General features: G+C 46.4%; 1 protein-coding gene across 2 annotated transcripts in view; it reads right to left on the reverse strand.

Moving 5' to 3' along the window:
* Nucleotides 1-7656: 7656 nt before the first annotated feature.
* The window catches only part of UGT8 (UDP glycosyltransferase 8), a 40186-nt gene continuing 24955 nt past the window's right edge, over nucleotides 7657-22887 (reverse strand). For both annotated transcript variants that reach the window (XM_074542078.1, XM_074542079.1), the window contains exons 3-6: nucleotides 19208-19350; nucleotides 17598-17674; nucleotides 16264-16483; nucleotides 7657-15328 (exon numbers count right to left, since the gene is read on the reverse strand). In XM_074542078.1, coding sequence (XP_074398179.1) covers nucleotides 14965-15328; nucleotides 16264-16483; nucleotides 17598-17674; nucleotides 19208-19350 — 804 coding nt within the window. In that variant the 3' untranslated portion in view covers nucleotides 7657-14964. The remainder of the gene's footprint in view (nucleotides 15329-16263; nucleotides 16484-17597; nucleotides 17675-19207; nucleotides 19351-22887) is intronic.

A 22887-nucleotide genomic window follows, 5' to 3' on the forward strand; every position in this document is an offset into this window, starting at 1 on the left:
AGCATTTAGCACACTCCTCCTCTCCCTGCACCGGCCCAGCGAGAACTTCCTCGGGTTTTGTTCTTTTGTTTGCTCTCTGATCCAGCAGAAATTGAAGAGGGGCTCTGAAAACAAAGCCGCCTTTGTGGCAGCTGTCAGCAGAGTTTTATTATTGTTTCCATCCTGATGGCTGTCGAGATAAAAGGAGGAGCTCTTTCAGATGCCACAATGGATGTAATTTAATAAGTGATCAGCGCAGTGGTGCTGAGCAAAGAACTCCTCCTGTTCTTCCTCCTCCCTTCCCTCTGCAGTCAGGCCATTATCTCTCATCCCTCACAACTCCGTGTTAATTCTTGCCTGGCCAGGGAGCAAACAGGAGGTGCTGGGCAGAGCCATGTCCCCCACTGCAGGTGGTTTAATGCCTACCTGAATCAGGAGCTCTTCTGGAAAACAAAGATGATTTTCTGAAAAAAAAAATAATTGAGGTCTGTACACTTATTTTCCTTCTAATTAGTTATTATATTCCCTCCTTTATATATCTGTGCAATAAAGAACTGCAGTATCTGGCCTCCTCCTGTGAGGAGGATGTCATGACCTGGATTTTAGCATCATCCAAGACCCTTCACCCTCAGAAAGGAACCAATAAACCCCATTTCGGCGTCCTTGCAGGAAGAAGCCAAGTGCTGACAGCTCAGCTGTGCCTGTGAATTATAGGAGCACTGGGATGGAGACAAGCAGCAGATTTACAGCTGGAGCAGCAGCCTCCAGGGCTCCTGTTCTCCACCCCAACCCAAACCCCATCTGCCTTTGCCAGAGCCTGGGAGAGCAGGGTGGGATCAGATGGGTTCTTCTGTGTCCTGCACTCCTCCGATCACCCCAGAGAAAGAGCTCCCTGAATTTCCCACTGAGTCTCCTCATTTCGGGGGTTTCACAACCCAGATTTACCTCATCCAAAGGTGCTTTTGTCCCCAAGGCCTCCATTAACAGATCCATCAGCCGGGAAGCGCTGCCCACATTCCACAGCACACTTGAGCACTGGGGAAGTTACAAAGGTCCAAACGCAACTGAACTATTCCCCAGCAAACCAGGGACTGCTCCAAAATCCTGAACTCCTGAGGAGCTGCAAAGGTACCCAGGACAGAGAGCTGCTGAGGCAGCAGGGAAGAGGCTCCCATCCCTGCAGGACAGCTGCTGGATGTGCCACCATTGTGAGAGATGGGTAAATTGTTCCCTGAATAAAACCAGCTCCTTGGCTCCTGCTGAGCCTGGGGAGGTCCCTTGTACCCACAGACAGTGGCTGGGACCAGCTGGGCTTCAGGTGGAAGCTGCTGCCAAGCCGCAGAGCCCTGGAATGGTTTGGGCTGGAAGGGACCTTAAACACGACCCAGCGCCAAGGCCCTGCCACGGGCAGGGACCCCCCCAGTGCTGCAGGCCGCTCCAGCCTGGGGCACTGCCAGGGATCCAGGGGCAGCCCCAGCTTCTCCCCTGGGCCAGGGCCTCCCCACCCGCACAGCAGGAATGAAACAGCTCGGGATAGAGCTGGATCTCTGACTGTGCTTCCTTTCCCTGCTGCAGGGCCAGGCACACCCAGGCTCCCCTCACGCCGTGCCGCGGCTCTGCAGGCTCCTCAGGGATCCCCTCAGGCCACAGATGATTCCCACTCACGGCAATTTGCAGCAGGGCCGATTTGGAATCGTTCTGGGCACTGTAACACTTTGTTCTGTAAATGTTTACCCGGCACACATGAGCCTGTCCACTCCCAGCACCCCGGGAGAGCAATCTGCGTGGCAATGAAAGGGAAATGGAGACAGGCTCTGCTCTACAGATGCTCACAGAATTGCTCACACAGCTTTGGATGCAGACACTGGGAAGACATCACATCGTTCCCCTGATTTATCTCCTGTTGTTCCAGCCAGAGAAAATAAAACCTTAAATAATTCCATCACTTTTGATGTCCGGCCTTTTATGAATTCCAAGGGACATTTGTGGGAACGCTTCCCACTCAACTTCTAATTTGATGGAGGTTATTTGAAACATGCTGAATTTTTTTTCCTCCCTTTACAGATAAAACAGCCCCTCCAGGAGGATGTGGAAATAAATAGCAAGCAAGGGAGACGAACGGGAGTCCTTCACTCACAAGGTAAAGATAGCGTGCAAAAAGATGGACAGAGCACATTCATGGAAGCTCACAGGGAGAATCCAAACACTGCATAAATCTGTGGGATTCATAATTACGCTGCTTCAGACCATGCACCAACAAGGTTACTCATCCTTTCCACCAAAGTTCAACAATTTGGTCAAAATGTTGGTTTCAGGCACATTTTCTGCAGCACAGCCCTCAGCACACTCAGTGGGACACCTCCTGGGGATTGAATTCAAATGTAAAGATTGGTTCTGGTTTAATCTTCAGGGCACACAGGAAAAGGGGAAAACCAGTAACCTGTGTTAAGCCTTCATTAACCCTAGACTTGACTAAGTTATTAACATATTTAGAGAGCAACGAAGGAACATTTTAACAGAATTTTTTCCATCTGCTCTGCTGGGAAGCAACAGCAATTAATTTTGAAAATATTTATAAATTTTTCTTTGCAATTACTCTGTGTTTTGAATTGCTATTCATTTCTGTAAATATTTATTCTTAGAGATGGTGATTTGGCTATCCATTAGGACAAAGTAATTACTTTCCCTCATTTGTGCAGCCACTATTAAAAAGAAAATCTCTTCAGAGAGAGAATCCCAAAATGGTTTGTGTTGGAAGGGACCTTCCAGACCATCCAGTTTCCACTATCCCAGATTGCTCCAAGCTCCATTCAGCTTGGCCTTGGACACTTCAGGGGATGGGGCACAGGGGGAACACCAGAGGGGATAACCCTGTTTTTGCCCCAGGTCTCATCCCTGGGGCTGGTCAGGCTCTGTCCTGTCTGCTCAGCTCAGAACTCCCAACTCACAGGCTCACCACGCTGCTCCCAGTGCCCTCGGAGGCAGGGCAGGAGGGAAAAGCCTCACTCAGAACTGTTTGTCCTGCTCTGGAACCTCCAGTAAAGACATCCAGAATTCAGGCAGTGATCTGATGGAGAGCACCCTTGCTGAGTTCAGCTGGAAGAGCCCTGATTAAGCAGGATAACATCCTGGGAAGCAGAGGGATTTCTGTTTACCCCAAGCCAACAGCACATCTTCACCCCAGGACATGCAGCCCTGTGGGTGCTGAGTGTTCCCTAAGCTTCTCTGGGTGCTGCTGGAAGTATCCAGCAGGCTTTTACCATGGGCACTGATGTTTGCCATCAGGGCAGGCCTGCTCCTATCCCGTTTATTCCAGAGGGATGCTCTGCCAGGCTTTCCCTGCCCCCCTGACAAGCAAACAGGCTCTGAAGGGAGAGCAGTGGGAAGCATCCCGCAGCCCAGGCTCTGGCTCTCTCTGCAATTCCCGTTTCCAGGCACGCTGAGCCCCTGGCAATAAGGCAGCCTGTCATCTTTGTCATCTTCCTGTCACTGCTGTCTCTGTCAGCTGGCCCTGGGGAACGGGAATCAGACGGAAAGCACGGCTCTCAGCAGCCAGCAGCACCCCCTCCTGCCTGACAGCAAATCCCCAGCTCCGCTGGATTGTCCCCGTCAGAGGCGTCGCTGTCATGCAGGCAGCGATCCGGGAGCAGGGGGTGGTGGCAGGCTGGGCAATGAGCTGTGGGTCAGTGCACAGGGCATGTTTGTCCTCATTTGTACACAAGCTTTGACTTTGGGTTTTGGCCACTTCATTTCTCTGCAAATAAAGGCACTGACTGAGGGCACTCTGCAGGTGTCAATGCTGACTGTCCAACAGCTACTCCACAGTACAATCCCAGCAGTGACCACTGCCATGGCCTTCAAGGGCAGGCTGGATGAGACTCGGAGCAACGTGGCCTACAGTGGAAGGTGTCCCTGACCATGGCAAGGGTTGGAACAAGATGAGCTTTAAAATCCCTTCCAACCCGTACCATTCCAAGATTTTAGGATCTTACCTAAAGAAAAAGCTTTAGACCCTATTCCAGGAAGAACTGAAATGAGTTCAGGCATGTAAGTATTCCCCACAAAGGGCACACACCTCCTGATGTTTTCACCCATCCTCCCCAAAAACCACTGGGTACTTTGCCCCAAACAAACTGTGAGGGCACCAGAGCCCCCTGGAGGCCATGGAGTGGCTGTGGAATGTGCTAAAGCAGCAGGAAAACAGCTGCAATATCTGGAATTCCAGTCACCTTGGGAGACCTGGCAGAGCGCTCCGGCTCAGAGCTCCCGCCACATCCATCGGGAAGGCCTTGTCTACCTGTGGCAGAGAAAAATCCCTGTCGGTGTTTTCCTTTCCAGAGTGCCATCCATCCTGAGTAAATGGATCTTGTTCCTACAATCCATCTGCTCTGGCTCCAGGCTGTGGCAGAATATTTTGTAAATGGGGACGTGACCAAAACCATCCCCCCACAGTCAAACTCCCCCATTCCCTCAGCCACCAACACCCCCAGGCTCCCTTTCCTGGAGCAGCACAAGATCTGTGTTTGGATTTATTTGTTTATTTATGTGCCAACTGCCCTTCCTGGTCCACCTTGTGTGGGAGGAAGAGCGATTGGAATGGCTGCTGTAATTGAGGAGCACAGTCCATTCTACTTCTTTGCTATAATCGGGAATTCTGACAAATCGTTCCTCCCCAAGCTTCTGGCTGGTAAAATGATTTAAGACATCAGGATTTCAGTCAAGCAGGGTAAGAAAGGCTTTTTTCTCCAGCCCAGAGCAATGGCCAGCACAGCCCCTCTGCACTGCTGTTTATTATACCTCATTTACTCTGATCTACAGCTATTACTGAACCCAAGTTCAAAATCTGTGAAAGCCACATTTCCCTACAGGCAAGGCAAATTTGGCTTGTCAGAAGCACATCCTTCATCCCTATCCACATCATTCCATTTGGGCTATCCTTGCCTCGCTTCCCTTAAAACTTTGGGTCTTGTACTATCTCTCCTCCAGACTGCAGACCAAAAGACTTGGAGCAGGCTATTTCATGTATTTACCCTTCCTGAAGATGAAGAAGTGGCACCATTCCCTGTGCCACTTGGGTAACACCCAGATTTCTCCAAGGCTTTTCTCCAGCTACACCAGCTCCCGCACTCTCTAACCTCCTCCCTGTAACTTTTCCAGGATTTGTGTCTGTGCCACAGGGGATTTCTTACCTCTTTGTGCATCTCCACCAACTGGCTGTGTCTGCAGCAGTGGAACTCCAGCAAACACAGCATGACAAGGCTGCAGAGCCACGTGCTGAATGTCACAGCCCCGTCTCCCTCGTGCATCCTCCAGCCCCGCAGCCCTCAGCAATTTATATTCATCAACCACCTGACACACGTTTTTGTGCATTACACTTCCAGCCTGGCTCCTATGAAAACACCAACAGACAATACAGAAGTTATTTAAAGCTCTGAACCCCGCCTTTGTCACGGCAGGTAAACAACATCCTGTAACAGTGCTTTAATACACACACCGTACCTGCCCCCAAAACACTTGGGATTCGCTTCAGAAGGGTGAGGATTTGAGAAATTTCTGGAAGCAGGTGCAGCAGGAGAGTTCCCTGTGTTTCTATCCTCTCCCAGCTGCCACCACAGACCTGCAGCTTCACAGCTCCTGCCTTGGCAGGGCAGTTTTTCTAACAAGCTGAATGCTGCTGTGAGAGGAAGCCAGCCCCTGGAGCTTCAGGCTATCCCCAAGGATATATTTCCATCTCCTTTGCAATAATTTTTCCTATATACATATAAGCAGTCAAATAACAAATACAGGTAAATATCCCACTGTATTAGGGAGGCCTGAAGCAAAAAGCATTCCTGGAACAAAGCCACATATTTACAAACAGAATCAGGAGGAAATGGGTCCTGTGGGGAATCACAGGAATCATCCCACCATATACTGCACTGATATGGCACCATGGATTGTACAAGGCTTACATGGAAACAGAAGTTGGAATTCAGCTCCTTCACTTCTCTGAGGGGCTGATTCATCTCTGCTGATGAAGAAAGACCTGAGGTGCTCAAGCTATAAAACTTGGAGTGTCTTTCCCCTGATTTGTGGATTGAAATGCATCTGAAATCTCAGAAGAATCATTCCCATGACCAGCAAGGTCAAGCCAAGCAGAATTCCTTTTCAACCTTTCAAGCACTAACTTGCTTTTTAATTTCTTTTTTAAGCTATTGCAGAATCCATTTGGGTTGAAGATGGATGTCAGAGCAAAGCCATTAAACAATGCCAAGGATGCTCTGAACAACCTCCAAAGTCATCTTGAGGAGGTCAGGGCGTTAATTCATCAGGAACAACATTACTTGTGATATCTGCTGATTTCCACTCTGTGACTCATTCCCACCTTCCCTGAGTTAGGGATGCACTGAGGAATGGAATACAGTTAAATCTTAAACTAGCAACTATTCTTCTGTACTTAGGAACTGATTATATAATTTACTCCATACAATCTACGTGAATCTGGAAAGGTAAAATGTGTGGAGAAAATGTGTTCATTTCCCACCCAGGAAGGTGAGAAACTCCTCTGTTAAAAAACAGGGGTTTAAAAACATTACCAATTCTGGAATTCATCTTTGAGAGAAAGGATGTAGCAGAATGTAGGGGTAAGACATGACCTTGTAGACCTTAAAATTATTCCTGCCTGAGGTGACCCGTGCTTGGCAAGGCTGAGATGAGACAAACTGCTGCCTTGGGGTTAGGAGTGCATGCATGGATGTTATTCCCACATCGAAAATAAATCCCTACCTGCCCATTCTGGTTATAATCTTATCTCACATTTCCCAGCCATCACTGACTCCTTTCACAGCTGCACTTACATCCAGATTTTCTTTCCCTCAGCTTTAAAGCTGGGGAGCAGCAGCAGATTAGGGAAACAAGGCCCATCCTCGGCACAGTGCAGGGGCTGCAATTTCATCCTGGGATGGGGCTGCTCCACCTCAATCCTGCCTTTGTGCTGGGGGCACCAATGGGAGCCTCTCCCAATCCCTGAATGACCCCCTTGTGTTCAGGCACAGACCGTGCTTGGCGCTGCAATCCAGCTCCTCCCAAATCCAAAGGCACTGGGAAGGACTGCAAGGGCAGGGCTGGAGCAGGATCCACCCAGAGCTGAGTCCCCCAAATTCCACTTGGGCAGTGGTGGCATCCTTCAAGCCTGCAGTTAGTATTTGCCAGGGAGATTCCCTGTAAAATAGTAATTTCCCATTGTCCTAAGGAAAAATAAACATTACCTTTCTGTTTCCCCAGCCTTCAACCCCTAAGCCTGGCATGTTCATGGCTGTGACTTTTGCTCCTGACACCTGGCTCTGCCCTCAGAGCCCTGCACAACCCAGGACGTGTAAACATGGGAAATTAGTGGGAAAGCACATCTCCTGAACCACAGGGATCCTCTGGAACAAGAGCAACATGTGAAAGACTCTACTTGACTTATTACAGAGATCAAGGAATGGGGATAAGAAAAAGGATACTGCAGAAAGGCTCAAATCCCAACGGCATTATCTAATCAAAACTTAGAATAAAGAGCACATAACATCCAAAAAAACCCTTTCCTAGGGAGGAAGCTGCAGCTCTATGGGACAAATGGAAAAAATGTCTCTGTGCTTTCCTTCTTTTGTTGTTGGTTTTGGGGTTTTTTTTTTTTGTTTTTTTGGGGGGAGGGTCGGGGGAGAATATTTGTTTGTTGCTGAGGGTTTTCTGAAGGTCGCACAGCCCCAAGGGACAGCAGAAAAACATTTTTCCCGAGAAGCAGGAGGCTCCTTCCCGGCTTGCGGGAACGTGACGCCAGGTGGCAGCACAGCCCCACCTATGGAGAACAGCGCGGGGATTGGAAAATGGCAGGGAAAGAAATGAAAAGGGAAAAAAGCGGCAGATGTCTAACAGGGTGTCTGCAGGGAAAGCCGCTCTACTGTGGGAATACCTTCAGTGGGATGCTCCAGCTTCCAACCCCGGGAAAAAGCAGCCCAAGGTGCTAAAGGGCTGGCACGGAGGGCAGGGATACATGGACACAGTTGTAGGATGTTGGCACGTGTACATGGCTGCACACATTTGTTATTCTTCCTCAACCCCTCAAAAAACAACAAAAAAACCCCACTTATTTTGAACCAGAAACACAAATTACTGTAAATTTCAAATAATGCCATGAACTGGGATTTCAAATCTCAAGTTCAAATATCAGCCAGGATGAGAAGCAGATTTTGGATTGGTTTAGGCCTGTTAAACTCCCTTTTAAATGCAAAAGGGCACACCTCCTGAGGAAAGCCATCCTTTGAATCAGAGAGTGAGAAGCCAAGGTGATGCTGGGAAACACAGATATTTCCCAGCCCAGAAATGCCCAGAAGTGAAATGGAAAGGGTTTTCCAGTCTGCATGTGTGCCAGAAGGGGATGGCTGCAAGTTCATCAAGCTCCAGGGTGAAACTAAGCTGCATTTTCTTCCTGTGGTACAATCAGAAAGCCACCAGCCTAGATCACAGAATGAATCATGAACTACTGAACAGTTTGGGTGGGAAGAGACCACACAGCCCATCTGATTCCAACCCCTTCCACTACACCAAGCTGCTCCAAGCCCCATCCAACCCGGCCTTGGACACTTTCATATTCTCCTGCCCAACTTTCCCTTTCTGGTCTTGCCTCACAGAAGAGTTATTTGGCTAAACTCCCTTCCCAGGCCCTTTTCCACACTCCTTGCTGTGTAACCTCAGCTCCTCCCAGCCTTTGTCCGTCCTCTGTGGGACAGAACAAGCTGGGAATTGGCTTTTCCTTCCTTGAAATCTGGTGCAAACAAACCCAGGCGTTCAGGGATGCTGAGAGCAAAGAGCAGCTCCAACGACCAAGTGCTGGAGCAGCCTGTCCAGAGAGGGGCTGGGGAGACTCCTTCCCTGGAATATTCAACCCCTTCTGGACATGATGCCCTGGGGAGGGCAACTCCTGTCGAGCAGGGATTTTTCTGGGAGGTGGTTGTGTCTTCCTATTTCTCACAGTGAGGCAAAGCATTAGGAGAAAATACAAATAAAGGCAGTGAGGAGAGTGAGGGGGCAGCAATGCTTCAGTAGTTACAGGAATATTGATGTTCAGCTTAAGTGAACTTCCCCAAAAATGTCAATAAGAGCTGTTGTGGCTCGCATGACTGGTCCCTTGCCGTGGATAATGATCTCTCCCACCACACCTGACATACTTTTCCATGGCTCCAGCCCTGAGAAGCAATTGTTCTCTGCCATGAAGCTCCTGAACCGTGCACACTCAGGAGGCTGAAGGAACTCTCCCTTGGCACCCAGACTGTCCCTGGACACTGAAGGGGAGCTACAACCCGGCCTCCATTTTACACAGATCATGGTGGCTCAGGTAATTCAGCCTCAAATATAGCCCAAATTGAGTCTGTAGGCTAAACACTTGAGAAATCAGCCTTTAAAGAGTGACCAGAACTATACATGGCTTAAATCCCTCCAGCCTGAACACTGATATTTGAACTTGGCCTGGACATCGGCCCTCTGGCTGCCACCCACCCAGCTCCTTTATTCCCCACTCCCAAAACTGGGATGTAGACCATGTTCCCAGCTGTGGTGTGAGAAAAGGGAGCTCTCATCCCTTGAGGGCTCCTGCATGGCCCAGGGCTGTTGCCTTCTCCTGCATCCCAGCCAGGAGCACAGAGGGCAGGAGATGAGGAGCCCCTACACAGATCACCCAAGATCAACCAGCAAGTGCTGGGAATAATCCTTCCTGTCCTGGAACAGAGTGGGGAAAACTCAGAGCACTGGAGACAACCACTGAATAGCCCAGCCAGAGGAGGGCCACAGGGGTCACTTTTGGGCAGGGCAATGACCTGAAAAAGGTGCAAGGACACAGCAGGAGCATGAGGCAGAAGTGACACAGCATAGGGGGACAGTGCTGACATGAGCTCCTGAGAGATTCCACAAACAAATTCCTCATGCCACAGGATGGATAAATCAAGGAGAAGGTCACACTCCTGCCATTCCTCTCCCACCCCTCAAGGATTCCCTCTGTGTTTTCTCTCTGCCAGCTCACCAGGAAAGCCACCCAGGTGGACATGAGGTGACTCCTATACACAAGGAATGTCCAGCTTTCCCAACCTTTCCTCCCACACCCAGGAACAGCAGGACTGCCCAGAACCCATCCATAACAATACATCTGGTGAAATGGTTTAGGTCTCTGGGACATTTCCTGAAGATGAAGAAATTATCTAAGAAAGTAGTAGCAAGAAATTTGGTCACTGGTCTGGGAATGGTAACCTGCCCTAAAGTTGCTCTTACATGATTTGTTCAGTGATGACAATTTGTTACTTCTGAAAAGTTGTTTTACCTATAATGTTACTTTAACCCTCTTAACTAAGTTTTTTTTTTATACACCCCCCTCCCTCTTAATTTGATACAGCAATCCCATCAGGCTCCCATAGATAGACTGGAATGTTTCCTATTGTTACCTTGAGATACTCTTCTCTTTACATCCACTAAAACACACAAAAAAAAAAAATTAAAGAAGCTGATGAATCTTTGAGGAATCCCAAGATTCATCCACAGGTGTGGATTCATTTGCCTTTTTTGGAAAAGGATGAAGTCACAGAGTCCTGCCCCTCATTACATGCCACTCCTCACCCCCTGGTTTCTTCACTGCTCCATCTGTGGTGTGAGGCTGCTCTGAAAGAGACAAACAGACAGGGAATGACCTGGGGTTTATTCCCTTGGCTTATTTTTAACCTGGATCTTCTCACCGTGTTCGTTTGTGGTGCAGCTCCACACAAAGGAGATCTGTCTGCAAAAACGAGGAGCCACTTGCAGCCCACAGCAGGAGAGGTGGCCAGTAGGAATGAGTCCTTAAAAAGAATGGATTAAGTTCTTGTACCTGAGTAATTCAAGCAATGGGATCCAGGGAATAAATATTCCCCTTGCTGTGCCCAGCCATCAATCACACTCCCAAGTTCCTATCATTTAATCTGAAAAAGCAAATTCCAGCATTTCCTTCCAGTAAAAGCAATGCAGATTTTAATCACCCATCTCCTTGTCACGCTTTTCTCAGCGCCACCAAAAGACCCAGCACTGCACCTTTTCCCAGACCAGAGGCTGCAGAGCCAAAAACAACACAGAGAAAAAGCTAAATAAACATTTCTTTCATCAAGAAGCTCATGGGTGAGGCCTGAAGCGTTGAAAGGTCTTATCTGCAGTGATATCCAATGTCCAAACTGAAATCTCAGCTTGGAAACGCTCCCTGGGGCGAGGCCGCCCTGACCCGAGAGCCAACAGAGCCCAGGGGGGACATCCAGGATCCACAGGAGCTCTCCAGACCAGCAGAGCTGGGATGGAGCTACTGGAACAGCTGCTGGCACAGTTAAGGTGTCTCCAGGTGAGTTACCCTGGAAGGCAGGGAAATACCAAGGGGGCTTTGGGAAAATGGCAAATCAAAACTTGGCAAGCTCAGAAACTAACACACAGTAAAAATGCTGCTGAACCAAAAAGGGAAAATACAGAAACATTCAAAAAAGATGCATAAATGCACAAAAAAGCAGGGCACAACACCGTAGAACCTCTTACAAAAACAGGCACACGTGTTAGTTCCTTACAGAACTCTTATTTTCTCTACATATACATTTACTGTCTCAGTAAGTTTTCCTCAGTGGTCATCTCCAGGAGCTGAAAACTCCTATCCTTGCCACAAATCTCACAGGAGCAGAAATTAGGAATGTATTCAAAGTCTCTGAGATGATCACGTATCTGCTGCTTCAATTCAAGAAGCAAAGAGCTGTTTGTGTTGAGAATGAGAACAATTCCTTCCCATCAGGCTGCCACAGGAATTCAGTGCATCTTTTTGCAGAGAGCTTGGAAAGCGACCAGGTGAGTTTTGAGGAGCACAAATAACACAGAGACATCACAGAGAATGCTGAACATCCCAATGCCCACTGCAGCTCATCATTCTGTCCCCTACTCTAATAGTAAATCACAGAACAGGAATCTCCAAGCTTTCCCTAGATACTATTCAGCCTTCCATCCTCTCCATCTATGAGGAACTCAGTTTTTTCTATCTAATTTTTCTTTCATTACAGGATAACCAGGACTGCCCAACTCAGTGTGCTTCTTCATTTTACAGTGAAATGAGATTCAGCATTTGCTGGCCTCTGCTTGAGAAAACACAAACATACCCATAAATAAATCAGGTTTATAGCTTCCAAAAGGTGTGGTTTTCATTAGGATAAGTAAGGCCCAACTGTGGTATTTTCCAATTGGTGGCAGAGCACTGTCTTGGAAGATGAACTCAGTTTCTTTTAAGGATCTTCTCTGTTCAATGCCTAGCAACTAATATTGATCAGAGGGGTGACTAAAGCCTCAGCCCTGACACTGTGATGCACTCTGGAGATACACATGTGTTTTAAACCCTTGCTTTAACATTCCTTCAGCCATCTGGCTGATTGATTCCAACAGCAATCCCTGCTCCATTCTGTCTCTGAAACACAGGAACAATTTGCTTGCTGTGGCAAAGAGAGGATTGAAATAACCACAGTAACAGCTTGTGCCTGAACTTAGAAGGAAGTTGAAACACAACATGTATTTCCAGACATGAGGTGGATCAGCCTCGTCAGGAATTTGGCAATACAATGAACACAGCAACTGCCTCTTCCTGCAAAAGAATTGCAGCATGTTTGTACCTACAGAGACTACTCAAGAAACCAATCCATCATCTCAGCTAACATCACTGTGAAAAACTTTTCAGCCCTGCTTTTGAAGTGAAGATTTTACCAAGTACAGGAAAACAACAAAACAGAAACCACTGTGCCAGCTATGTCCACCAACCTCAAAAAATTTGAATTGCTTTCAAGAAACGTAATTAACCATTTTCTCTTTCAGTTCAAAGCTCCTACAGGAAATGGACCTACACTCACAAAAACCAGCAATATTTTTGATTTCAAATACATAACATGCACCACAGTAAACACTGAAAAGTTGTGTGTATCCCAGTAAGCATCCACGTTTAAGTACACACATACAGTGGGTACTTGGAGACAACCAGCATCCAGCTGAACAAAAATATACTTCCAACAACAGAATTTCTCTATTAAATCCATGTTTATTGCTTAAGTTTTATCACAGTGGAGATTAAATTATGCTTAATCATCCGGTCAGTGCTTTTGTACCTTCTTTAATGCCAAAAAACCCCCACATTTTAAACCAAGTCATTCATACACTCGAAGTCTTCTCACCATCCCACCATTCATCGCCTCTGTGTGCTCCTGTAGTTGCCACGGGCTGCGAGATTGTAAAAAGGTATAGCTAAGAGGCTTATATTTATAATACCATTTTTGTGTTCAAGTATTCAGAGAGCAGCACGAGGAGCCGCCCTGCGTATTAGAAACGTATCTGCACTGTTATTTATTGCTGTAGGACCGAGGCTCCTGATGGAATGGTGATGAAATTTTGCATCACTGTGTATGAAGATGAGCTCAGCATCCCGTCATCATCCCAACTCCTCCCATGTTAGTGAGCGACACAAGGCAAAACCTCTGCACCTCCCTCCTTTCCCTCCCAGCCACGGGACCTCGAACTACAAATAAATAAAGCGTACACTCACAACGTGTGTAGTGCAAATTCCAAGTAAACAGAATGACGCAGAAATAAAACTCAGAGTTGCCAACTTTGGTTCAGCAGGGCAGCAAGGACCCCGCGCCCGGCACTGCCCCCGTGTCGGCGACAATGATTGAAGGAGGCTGCTGGGGGCAGGGGGACACGGGGCCACCTCCACAGCCAGGTGACCAGGCCTCACCCCACGCGTGCCACCAGCCCCAGGCAGGACGGCCGGACACAGCCCGCGGCACAGAATTCCTATTGGCAACTCGGTGGAACATGGATTGCGTGGCCCAGACTAATAGAAGGTAATGTTTCTGTTTCTCCAGAGACAACTGTTGAAAGAGAACATCTACAAACATTGCGATTCAGAAAGAACTTAATGAGAATTAACAGGAAAGACATTCAACTCTGGGGGAGCGCTGTGTGGGGGTCGTTCCCTTTAAACAAACCCCAAGGAGTGGATCGAGTCTTGCACAGCTCTGGGCCATCACAAAACCTCCTGCATTAAGCACAGAGCTAGATTTTTGTAAGTTTTTTTTTCTGTTGCTGTTGTTTCACTTATTTTTCTTAATTATGCGAATCTACTTCCCACACAGCCGTATTTGGAACTGAAATAAGACTCCCTAATATTTTTGTGGCATAAAATCTGTATGCAGAGAAAGGCGACAACATTTTGTCTCAGTTAAAGTTAGGACACACCGTAGACTCACTCAGGACCCTTTTCTCCAAAGTACTGGTAGCGAGCAGAAGAGTCATGCAGCTTTATCAGTAAAACAAATACATATTTTTGCCATTTTTCTTCAGTGCTCTTTAAGATTATTCCTATTTTTTTTTAACGTTTGTTTTCTCAGTCCACAACTTGCTATTTCTCACATGAAGACTGGGGGAAATCACTTGTGTTTTAAACAGCATTCTTACACAACAGGTTGAACCTTCCACAAAGGAAACACAGAACTAGCACTAGAGAGTTCTCTCAGCTAAAAGGATGGAGATATTAAAATAAAAAAATAAAAGGAGAACACCTCTGCAAATAAAAAGAAACCTCTCCTCATTTAGGACACACACACTGAGCTTTTAAAAGCTGAAAATTCATAAATACGGTCATTGTATAGAACTTTAGAGAATTAAGGCTTCTAAAAACTTCAGTGCCAAAATAACCTCTCTGCATATCAGTATTAAGAATAAAATATTTCCCATTTTAGGTTGTGCTTGCCTTTTTTTTTTGTTTTGTTTTGTTTTTTAAAGACCTCTCTTAGTTCCGTAGAATTTTGTCACATAATATTACATACTGAAGGGGAGTGTTAGAACTGCTTATTGAGGTTTTAAGTAGTTGTTAGACTAAGTTACAGCGATAAAATTCGATTACTGATCTGATTCATTACTACTTTACATGGGGCTGTTGGCTCATTTCACCTTTTTTTCATGCTTAATGTGGCCGTTCCTTCTATACTTGCCATTGGGGATCCCGTTCTGGTAGTGTCCATTAACAGCGCTATGTTTGTCATTGGACCAGAGATGTTTGCTCTGCTTGCAGATTAACTTGGCCATCCTGGCCAAAACATAGTAAAGTAAGGCAGCACCCACTAGCAGGACCAAGGCAATATCCAGTAAGAAATACTGAAAGAGGGAGATGCTGTAAACAGCAGCACGCAGGTGCTGGGCTCCGTTGTGGCGCAGGATGTAGTTTATCCAGTACACAGTCCGGTTCACCGGGTGCCCAGGCTGGTCCCTGTGGATCTCCGACAGCCGCCGTGCCCGCTGCCGATAGCTGGGGGAGGCAGGGAAGCAAACAAGGGAGAAAGGACAAGCTGTCATCTCATTGTGCTACTGAACCACCAGAGAAATGGACAACAGTGAGAAACCTGGCGTTGATTTTGCAATAAACCAGTTCTGCCCAGGTCCGGAGTTTCGCCCAAAACTTTTGGGTTTTCACCCCGGCAGCTGACCCCGCCAATTTCTTCCTCTCCTGTCTGCAGCTTATTTACACAGGACTTGCTTTCACACCAAGGATAATTGCACAAGGGGAAGGTGATGCAACTGATGTTATCGAGGTTGCTGTCAACATTCCCCCTCTCTGCTGCTTGCTCCTGACAGCAATCTCCTTTCCCAGAAAGACTCAGCTGCCATGAAAGCAAGAAGCATCAGTAGCACCAGGCTCCAAAGTTAGGGTTATCCCAATACAATATACTGCCAGATAACCCCTCACTCATTTTTATCTGGATATGAACGGTATTATCAGCCAGAACATGAAAATAACACTAAGTATAATTTTTTTAATAATAAAATCACAGAACTTAGAGTCACTCTTCCTGAATATCTCTGCATTTTAGCTAAAACCCAAACCATGTACATGTATCTTGCTCCAGGCAGCACCACAGCCAGACTGCTCGTGTGGAGTAATCAAAACAGACACAAAGGGAGCTTGGTCTGCAACACGGAATAAGTTGGGACAGGTTTGTTTCCATAACCTCTGTGCCCTCCACATGGCAACTGCTACAAAGAGCAAGCAAGACAATTGAGTTTTGGTGCTGAGCCACTAGCCCAGCACCCACACAGAAACTTCAGCTGTTGGGTAATCCTGGGAAATAGGACAAACACCCAGACTTGCCCCAACTGCACACACAAATCATACAAGGCAGTTTTTTTCCACTGCACAACAGTTTCCTATCCATTCACACACAAACACAATGGCTCATTCCATACCTGGGGTCATTAATAACTTTTACTAGGGCTTCATAGAGCTCACTCTCAGTCATGGTCTTCCAGTTGAGCAGAATTCCCATCCCTTTGGCCTGCACACGGGTCATGGTGTCGTAGTGGTCTCCGAAGAGGGGGATGCCCACCACCGGCACCCCGTGGTACATGGTCTCAAAAATGCTGTTCAAGCCTCCGTGACTGAGGAAAGCTTTGATGTTAGAGTGACCTGGAACCACAAGAGGCATGAAGGTTACAAAATGCACTTTATCTCCTGTTGTTGAAGCACCTGGGTACAACAAATTGATCACCATGTTTCTATAACTGCAACTCGGGCAGATTAAAATTACTGCAGCTTGTTCTGAAGTTCTACCTAAACTCACTCTGCTGAAATTCCTCATGCATTAAATCATTTCCTTACACACTGAGAGAGAGAACAGCCAAAGTAAAGAAAGAAAATTCTTATGTGTATGAGTAGTGTAAAGTGATTAATGGAGTAATTCATATGCACTGCCCACTCCTGAGCAGCTGCAGGTGGTGACTCCAGCAGGTCCAGCAGTACATTTGAGCAAGGGGGAGCACACTTTTGTATGGAATATCATTTTAGTAAATGGCAGGACAACTGAAGTCACACTCTCCCTGAAGTCTCACATGCCTTACTTGAGCTTAGCAAGACCTGACAATCACAGCAACAGCCTTGTGTGATGGGAAAAGCAGCCTGGCTGCCTCAGAGCAACCCTGTAACCAAAACAAATCTACCTGCTCTAGGAGTCAGCTGCCTACTCACTGCCTTCTGCAGCTCACACACACTGATGCTCCATGCACTCATCAGCTCCCATCAGAGCTGTTTGGGAACACACAGACATCCAGGTGTACCAGAAGCAGTCAAATACTCAGCGGCCTCTCAGATCTGCAAGGGGCTCAGGCACCCTTTGACAGGGAAGAGAAAGAAAAATAAAATATCCAGTTTAATTTTCCCCTGAGAACCTGAAGCACCGCAGTTCAACAGAAAGGTTATCAGCTTGCATCACATACCCAGGTTCTGCTAGAGCTTTCTTGCCTTTATAAAACAGTATTTACACACTCCTAAAACTTACTCTGCTGCTCAGTTTCAGGACTCCTTGAACAGCGCTTGAACTTAGGGAAAACATGCAATTTGCATCAGGGAAAAAGACAATTAACAGAGAGGTGTTGATCTCTCTTCAGATCCTAATTTCATATTCTTGCTCCATGACAGAAATTATCCTGGCTTTATAATAACTGCTAATTCAGTAGAGTATTTTGGGAAGAACAAAGTGAACTCAAGAGAGAATAAGTAATAAATAATGGCAACAGATACTCACCAAGGAGGTCATTTTGTGGCAACCATTCGATCAGCTTGGTATTGTTGCCTAAATTCCTGGGTTTGTTTCCTGAAAACCTAAACCAGTAACATGAAATGGAAACAGTTATCAAACCCTCCCAAGTAACTACCAAAGGATAGGGTTGTTTTGTTCATTACAGAGGACTGGAACTGCAACTTCAGAAAGAACCAGCTACACTTTCCCAATGAAGCAAAACGTACATTGTTGGAACTCTGGTTACTGAACAAAGAATCCACAACACATCTCTGTAAGTGGCTTGTACTTCTGTACGTTGAAAAAAGCCTAAATTATTTATGCTAAGTTTTATAAAAGCATTTAATTATGTTAACTAGATAAATAGTTTTTTAATGCCCTAACTAGAAGGGCATAAAAAACTACAAAAATCCCTTGATTTAACATTATGACATTAAGACTGCCAAGCAGTACTCACTATTTTTCTGTCCAACACACAGGTCCATGATCTAAGGAACAAAACCAAACCCCAAATTCCCAAAAATTCCAAGTTACACTTGACTGATCTACAAATACCTAAATTTTAATAGAAGGCTTTAAATGAAATTGTTGTGTCAGCATTAAAAAAAAAAACTATCCTTATGAAAAATCCTCCAGATTTATTTACTACAGAACACGGATGCTTCCTGAAGAGGCATATTCCAGGGAAAACACAGTAAAAGGACAGAAGAAAAGCAGTAAGATAAATTGGGATTATTAATCAGAAGCCAAGAAGTGTTGTGGGATTCGTAAGAAAACAATGGCTCTACTCCTAACAAAAAATGATGTTACCTTCACTACCACAGATTCTGTGCCAGAGCCTGAAAAAAATCCCATTTTTCCTGTTCATTAGTGGGATTTGATCCTTGAACTACAGACAGCAGCAAGGACATTCCCTAAAATATTGTGGAGAACAGGCCACCAAAACCATTAATACAACTCCAAGAGTGTGGCAGGGTTGTGAGACACCTACATGAAGTCTAAGACACTGCATATTTGAAAAAAAAGAAATAGCTCACATGAACTCCACCAAATCATATCAGAGATGCTTGACACCAAGCAGAGCTGACTAAACAGTTTTTGGATTTTTACAGGGAGTTGTGAGCACCACTCAAGATGTTTTTAGAACTAAGAATGCTTCTTACTGACTCTGACTTTGGAAAATTTCTCTTCCATTTCTCACAGAGAACAAGCAAGTGGGAAAATCAATAATGAAAAGCTGTGTTTACACATAAAAGAGGAAAAGGGCCTAAAAGAGCAAGAGAAAAGGGGGAGGCTTTTCATCATCAGAATTCATTCTTGAGCCCTGGGGTAGTTCCTTCATCAAAAATAGAGACAGTATGTCCTTAACGGTATAAGCTTAGCTTGTTTTCACTGTCCCTAATCCTTCCAAGGCCATGAACTCAGCCTAGGAGTGTAACCACGCCTTATTCTGCCACAACAGTAACTGCTTCTCCTTGTTCCCAGGATATTGCAGTATTTTCATGTCAAGTGTTTTTCAGGAGTGTCACACTGTCTGTGCCACCCAGGCAGCCCCAACTCCAGCGGGAAACAAGCCCTCTCCAAACCCCCCCAGGCTGCTCCAACAGTGCCTTTACCTCCAGATGACCCTCTGGGGCAGCCGTGCCAGGGCGTGTGCCAACTTATTGGCGATGTCCTCGGACAGGTACTTGACTCCAGCGCCGAAGGAGACGAGGACAAAGCCGCTCTCGTGAGCGCCGCTCACCCACGCCTGCAGGTCCTGCGGGAAACAAAGTTCACACTGAGCGCTGCAGGCAAAGCACAGGAACAACGAGGAAACGTGAAGGAGCAGGTGGTGGTGCATTTGATGCTTCAGGAGCCGTGGTCCACAAATCCCAAACATCCTAGAAGTCACTGGGAACAATGCAACCTGAATGTCGAGATTCAGAATCCAGAGCAGAGACTGCGAAAAGCAAAACCCTTCCCTGTTTGTTGTAGCTGCACTATTAACCACCAGCAGCTTCAGACAATTTGAGCAGGGGACACACATTCACAAGTTACCAAGCTGCATTTGAACTCAGCAAGGCTTGAACAGATCCATCTCATAGCATCAGCCTGGCAGCCCCGCACAGGAGAAGCGTGAATGAAGCCGGGACTCAGCTGCGTGATTTCCAGCCTCCAGCCATGGCAGAGTGCTTCAAAAGCCTCGTTTTGCTTTCATCTATATAAAAAGAATTAACACCACTTGAAAGAAGGCAGAGCTTCTAAAAACACTGTCAGTTCCGACTGCACAAGGAGTAAAGAAAGCATACCTTGTACTTTTTAAAGCATAGATTTAAATTCTGGGTTTTTCCTAACACATATCAGCCGGAAGAAGAATATCTCAGGATATGGTTTAATTCTGGTCTCGTCAAGTTTAAGCACAAGCCTGCTCAACACCAGTGCAGCAATAGGAAATGAGCAAAGAGAAAGTGAAGAGCCCTGCTCACAATGTGCCTCTTGTCCTGGTAATAAATAGGAGGGCAGGCAGTAATGGAGGAACGCCGTGCTGTCGTATCCCAGCACAAAATCCAGCACACTGCACCGGGGGCTGTGTACTGCTCTCTGCTGTAAAGCAAAATAATTTCCATTTTCTTTAAATCCACTGCTTGTCCTTCTCCAATGCACTCTTTTCCTTTTTTTATTCATGTGGAGGGAGAGAGAGAAGGCCAAGGAGGGGAAGTGGCTCTGACCTGCCTCGAAGCTGAATCATTTATTAGGGCCTGAACTTCTGACACCAAAGTTTCCAAGTGGTTTTGTGATTTATTTAAAGCTCGTCCTTGAATCTTACTTCAGGACCTAAGGCACGCTGCAAATGTCGTTATATTAGTCACTGTAGTGCTTCAGCTAGTTACATCTTCAAGTCTTTCCCATCAGCTGTTTAAACTAAAGAGAAACGAACCTTTTGTGGGCTCTAGGACAAACCACCCTGAAAAGCTCAATATTCACAGGTCCTGGTGTTCACAAGGCCCTCACCCAGCCCAAGGTGAATGGGACTAAGGACCTGATGTCAAGAAGCTCCAAGTGCTTCCTGCTTTCCTCACTTCAGCCTTTATTGGTTTGACCTTTGGCAATGCCAGGCCCCTCAGAGCAGAGGGCAAGTCTAAATAAACTGGACATAGACTGCTCACACAGGGCCTGATAGGATGAACCCAGAAATGCCAGGTGCCTGGAAACTGGTGTGGAATGGGTGAGGAAACAGGAAAAATAGCAAGTGTCGCTTGTGCTTTTGTAGAGGAAAATCCATGAAGCAGTCTAAGCCCCATTCTGATCCCTAGAAAGTGATGGGAAAGAATCCTGGACCATCCCAGCATCAGAAGGTCCTACCTGTGGCTGCCTCTCCTTGGCCAGAGCCTCGATTTGTGCTGCTGGAGAGGAGCCTGCTCTAGCTGAGAACTGGCTCCCCATGCCCCTGCTCCTCTGTGCTTAATGAGAAACTCTGGGAGAATTCACAGAGCCCACGTATTCACACAGTAACAATCACACTTCATTACAGAAGCATAGAGAAGTATAAATATTTCCCTGTAATGGAATTTCTGAAATGGCATTCAAAAAGTCGCCACATATAATACAAATAGCTGCTAAGCATTTATAATTTTGTGTAGAAGAATAATAACTTTTAAAAAAGGAATTTCATCACTTACAGACTTTTACATTTTGCTGTGCAACACGAAAGCAACCTGCCCTGTGTTGTTATGGTGTTTCATAGCCAAGCCTCTGTAATCCTTCCCTTTGAAGGTAATCCCACTGCTTCAGTGGAACATCACACGGACAAAGGTGAATTCAAAATCTTGACAAGATTGGTCTTGGCAAGACAAGACCCTACCAGCAGGCCAAAAGCATGGAATGGGATTTGTTTGCCATATAAAATGTGATTACATTAAAAAAAAAAAAAAAGCTGGAATACTGAAAATAAAATAGTTTTTATCAACAGAATCTTAATATTCAGACCAGAGCTGGATGATGCCTGGCCAAAGCTGAAGCAGAGGAACCTAATGGAGTATCCTAAATTAGAAAGAATGCAATTTATTCCTCAGGGTCAAAACTGCCCAGTGCCAACCTCAGGAAGACCCAGAGAGTTTGATCTCAGCTTGGTGTGTTTTGACATCAGCTGGAAAGTTCTTTCCTACCCCAGCTTTTATCTGTGTTTTACACGGTGCTGTTAGCAAGAGGAATTGCTGACCTGCCCCCTGACCTGCAGCCCCTTCCCAGGCTGCCAGACATCTCTGCTGCAGACTTGTCAGGATGAAGGTTTTTCCTGCAAACATCTGTGCCACTCCTGGCATAACACAGCCCTGATTCAAGGGGATCACTACAAATGTAGGGAGCTGGGTAAAAATTAGGCTATGGAAAAGAGGAAACTTACACTGCATCCTCTTAGGGCTCCTCGAGTTTGTGATCTGGATGGGTCCATCATTCCCAGCTCCTTAGACTGACTGCAATGATCTCAGTGACAGCTCCTCAGCACGGAGTCTCTCCACAGAGGATCAAGTGAAACTGAATCCAAGCGAGTGGCCTTGCCAGGCCTTTGGCTTTCAGACACATCTGAGTGTCCTGGTACCATCAGCCAGGCCATGGCACAAAGCCTCAGTATTTGCTTGTACTTTGCCTGTTCTTTGTGCAGTATACAAGCTGTAGCTGTGATACCCACAGCAGATAAAGGGCAGGCTGTGCTCTTGGCACATCTCTGAAAGGGATTGAGTACTTCAGCAGCACTGTGACTGTGGCTGTGAATGTCACTCCATTCTTGCATGTACACCCCTAATGATCACCAGAGAGAAGCTGGGAGCAAGGCTCACAGAACCTGAGCACTGGCAAAAGCACACACTGATGCCACAGAACAGTTTTTTCTGCCTACAATTTCAGCAGCCTTCAGTCACCTTCCTGCCTTTCCACTCTCCAGGGCCAGATCAGCCCTGCCATCCCCCAGAGCAGCCTCGAAGAACCCACAAAAAGCCCTGAGAGACAGCCAAGTTCATCCCCCTGAACTCACCCCCTTCTTCCCCTTAAATCCACTTACACTTTTGACCTCCAGCACATGCTGCCCTGCGATCTAATTACTGTCTGTATGAAAAGGCACTGAGTCAGGATGAGTCATTAGAGCCACCCTCATTAAAATCAGCATTCCCTGGTCGGGCAGCACACCCGCCTCCTTCTGCCCACTTGAAAGGATTTCCAGGTTTCCTATAAACTCAGGATGGTTTTCTTTTAACACAAGGAAAGGAAATGACCATTTTGGAGAAAAAAGTCGGGGGAGGGAGTTTGTTACAGGATGAGC

The sequence above is a fragment of the Zonotrichia albicollis genome, chromosome 5 (genome assembly GCF_047830755.1).
Source record: "Zonotrichia albicollis isolate bZonAlb1 chromosome 5, bZonAlb1.hap1, whole genome shotgun sequence".
NCBI classification, from domain to species: Eukaryota; Metazoa; Chordata; class Aves; order Passeriformes; family Passerellidae; genus Zonotrichia; species Zonotrichia albicollis.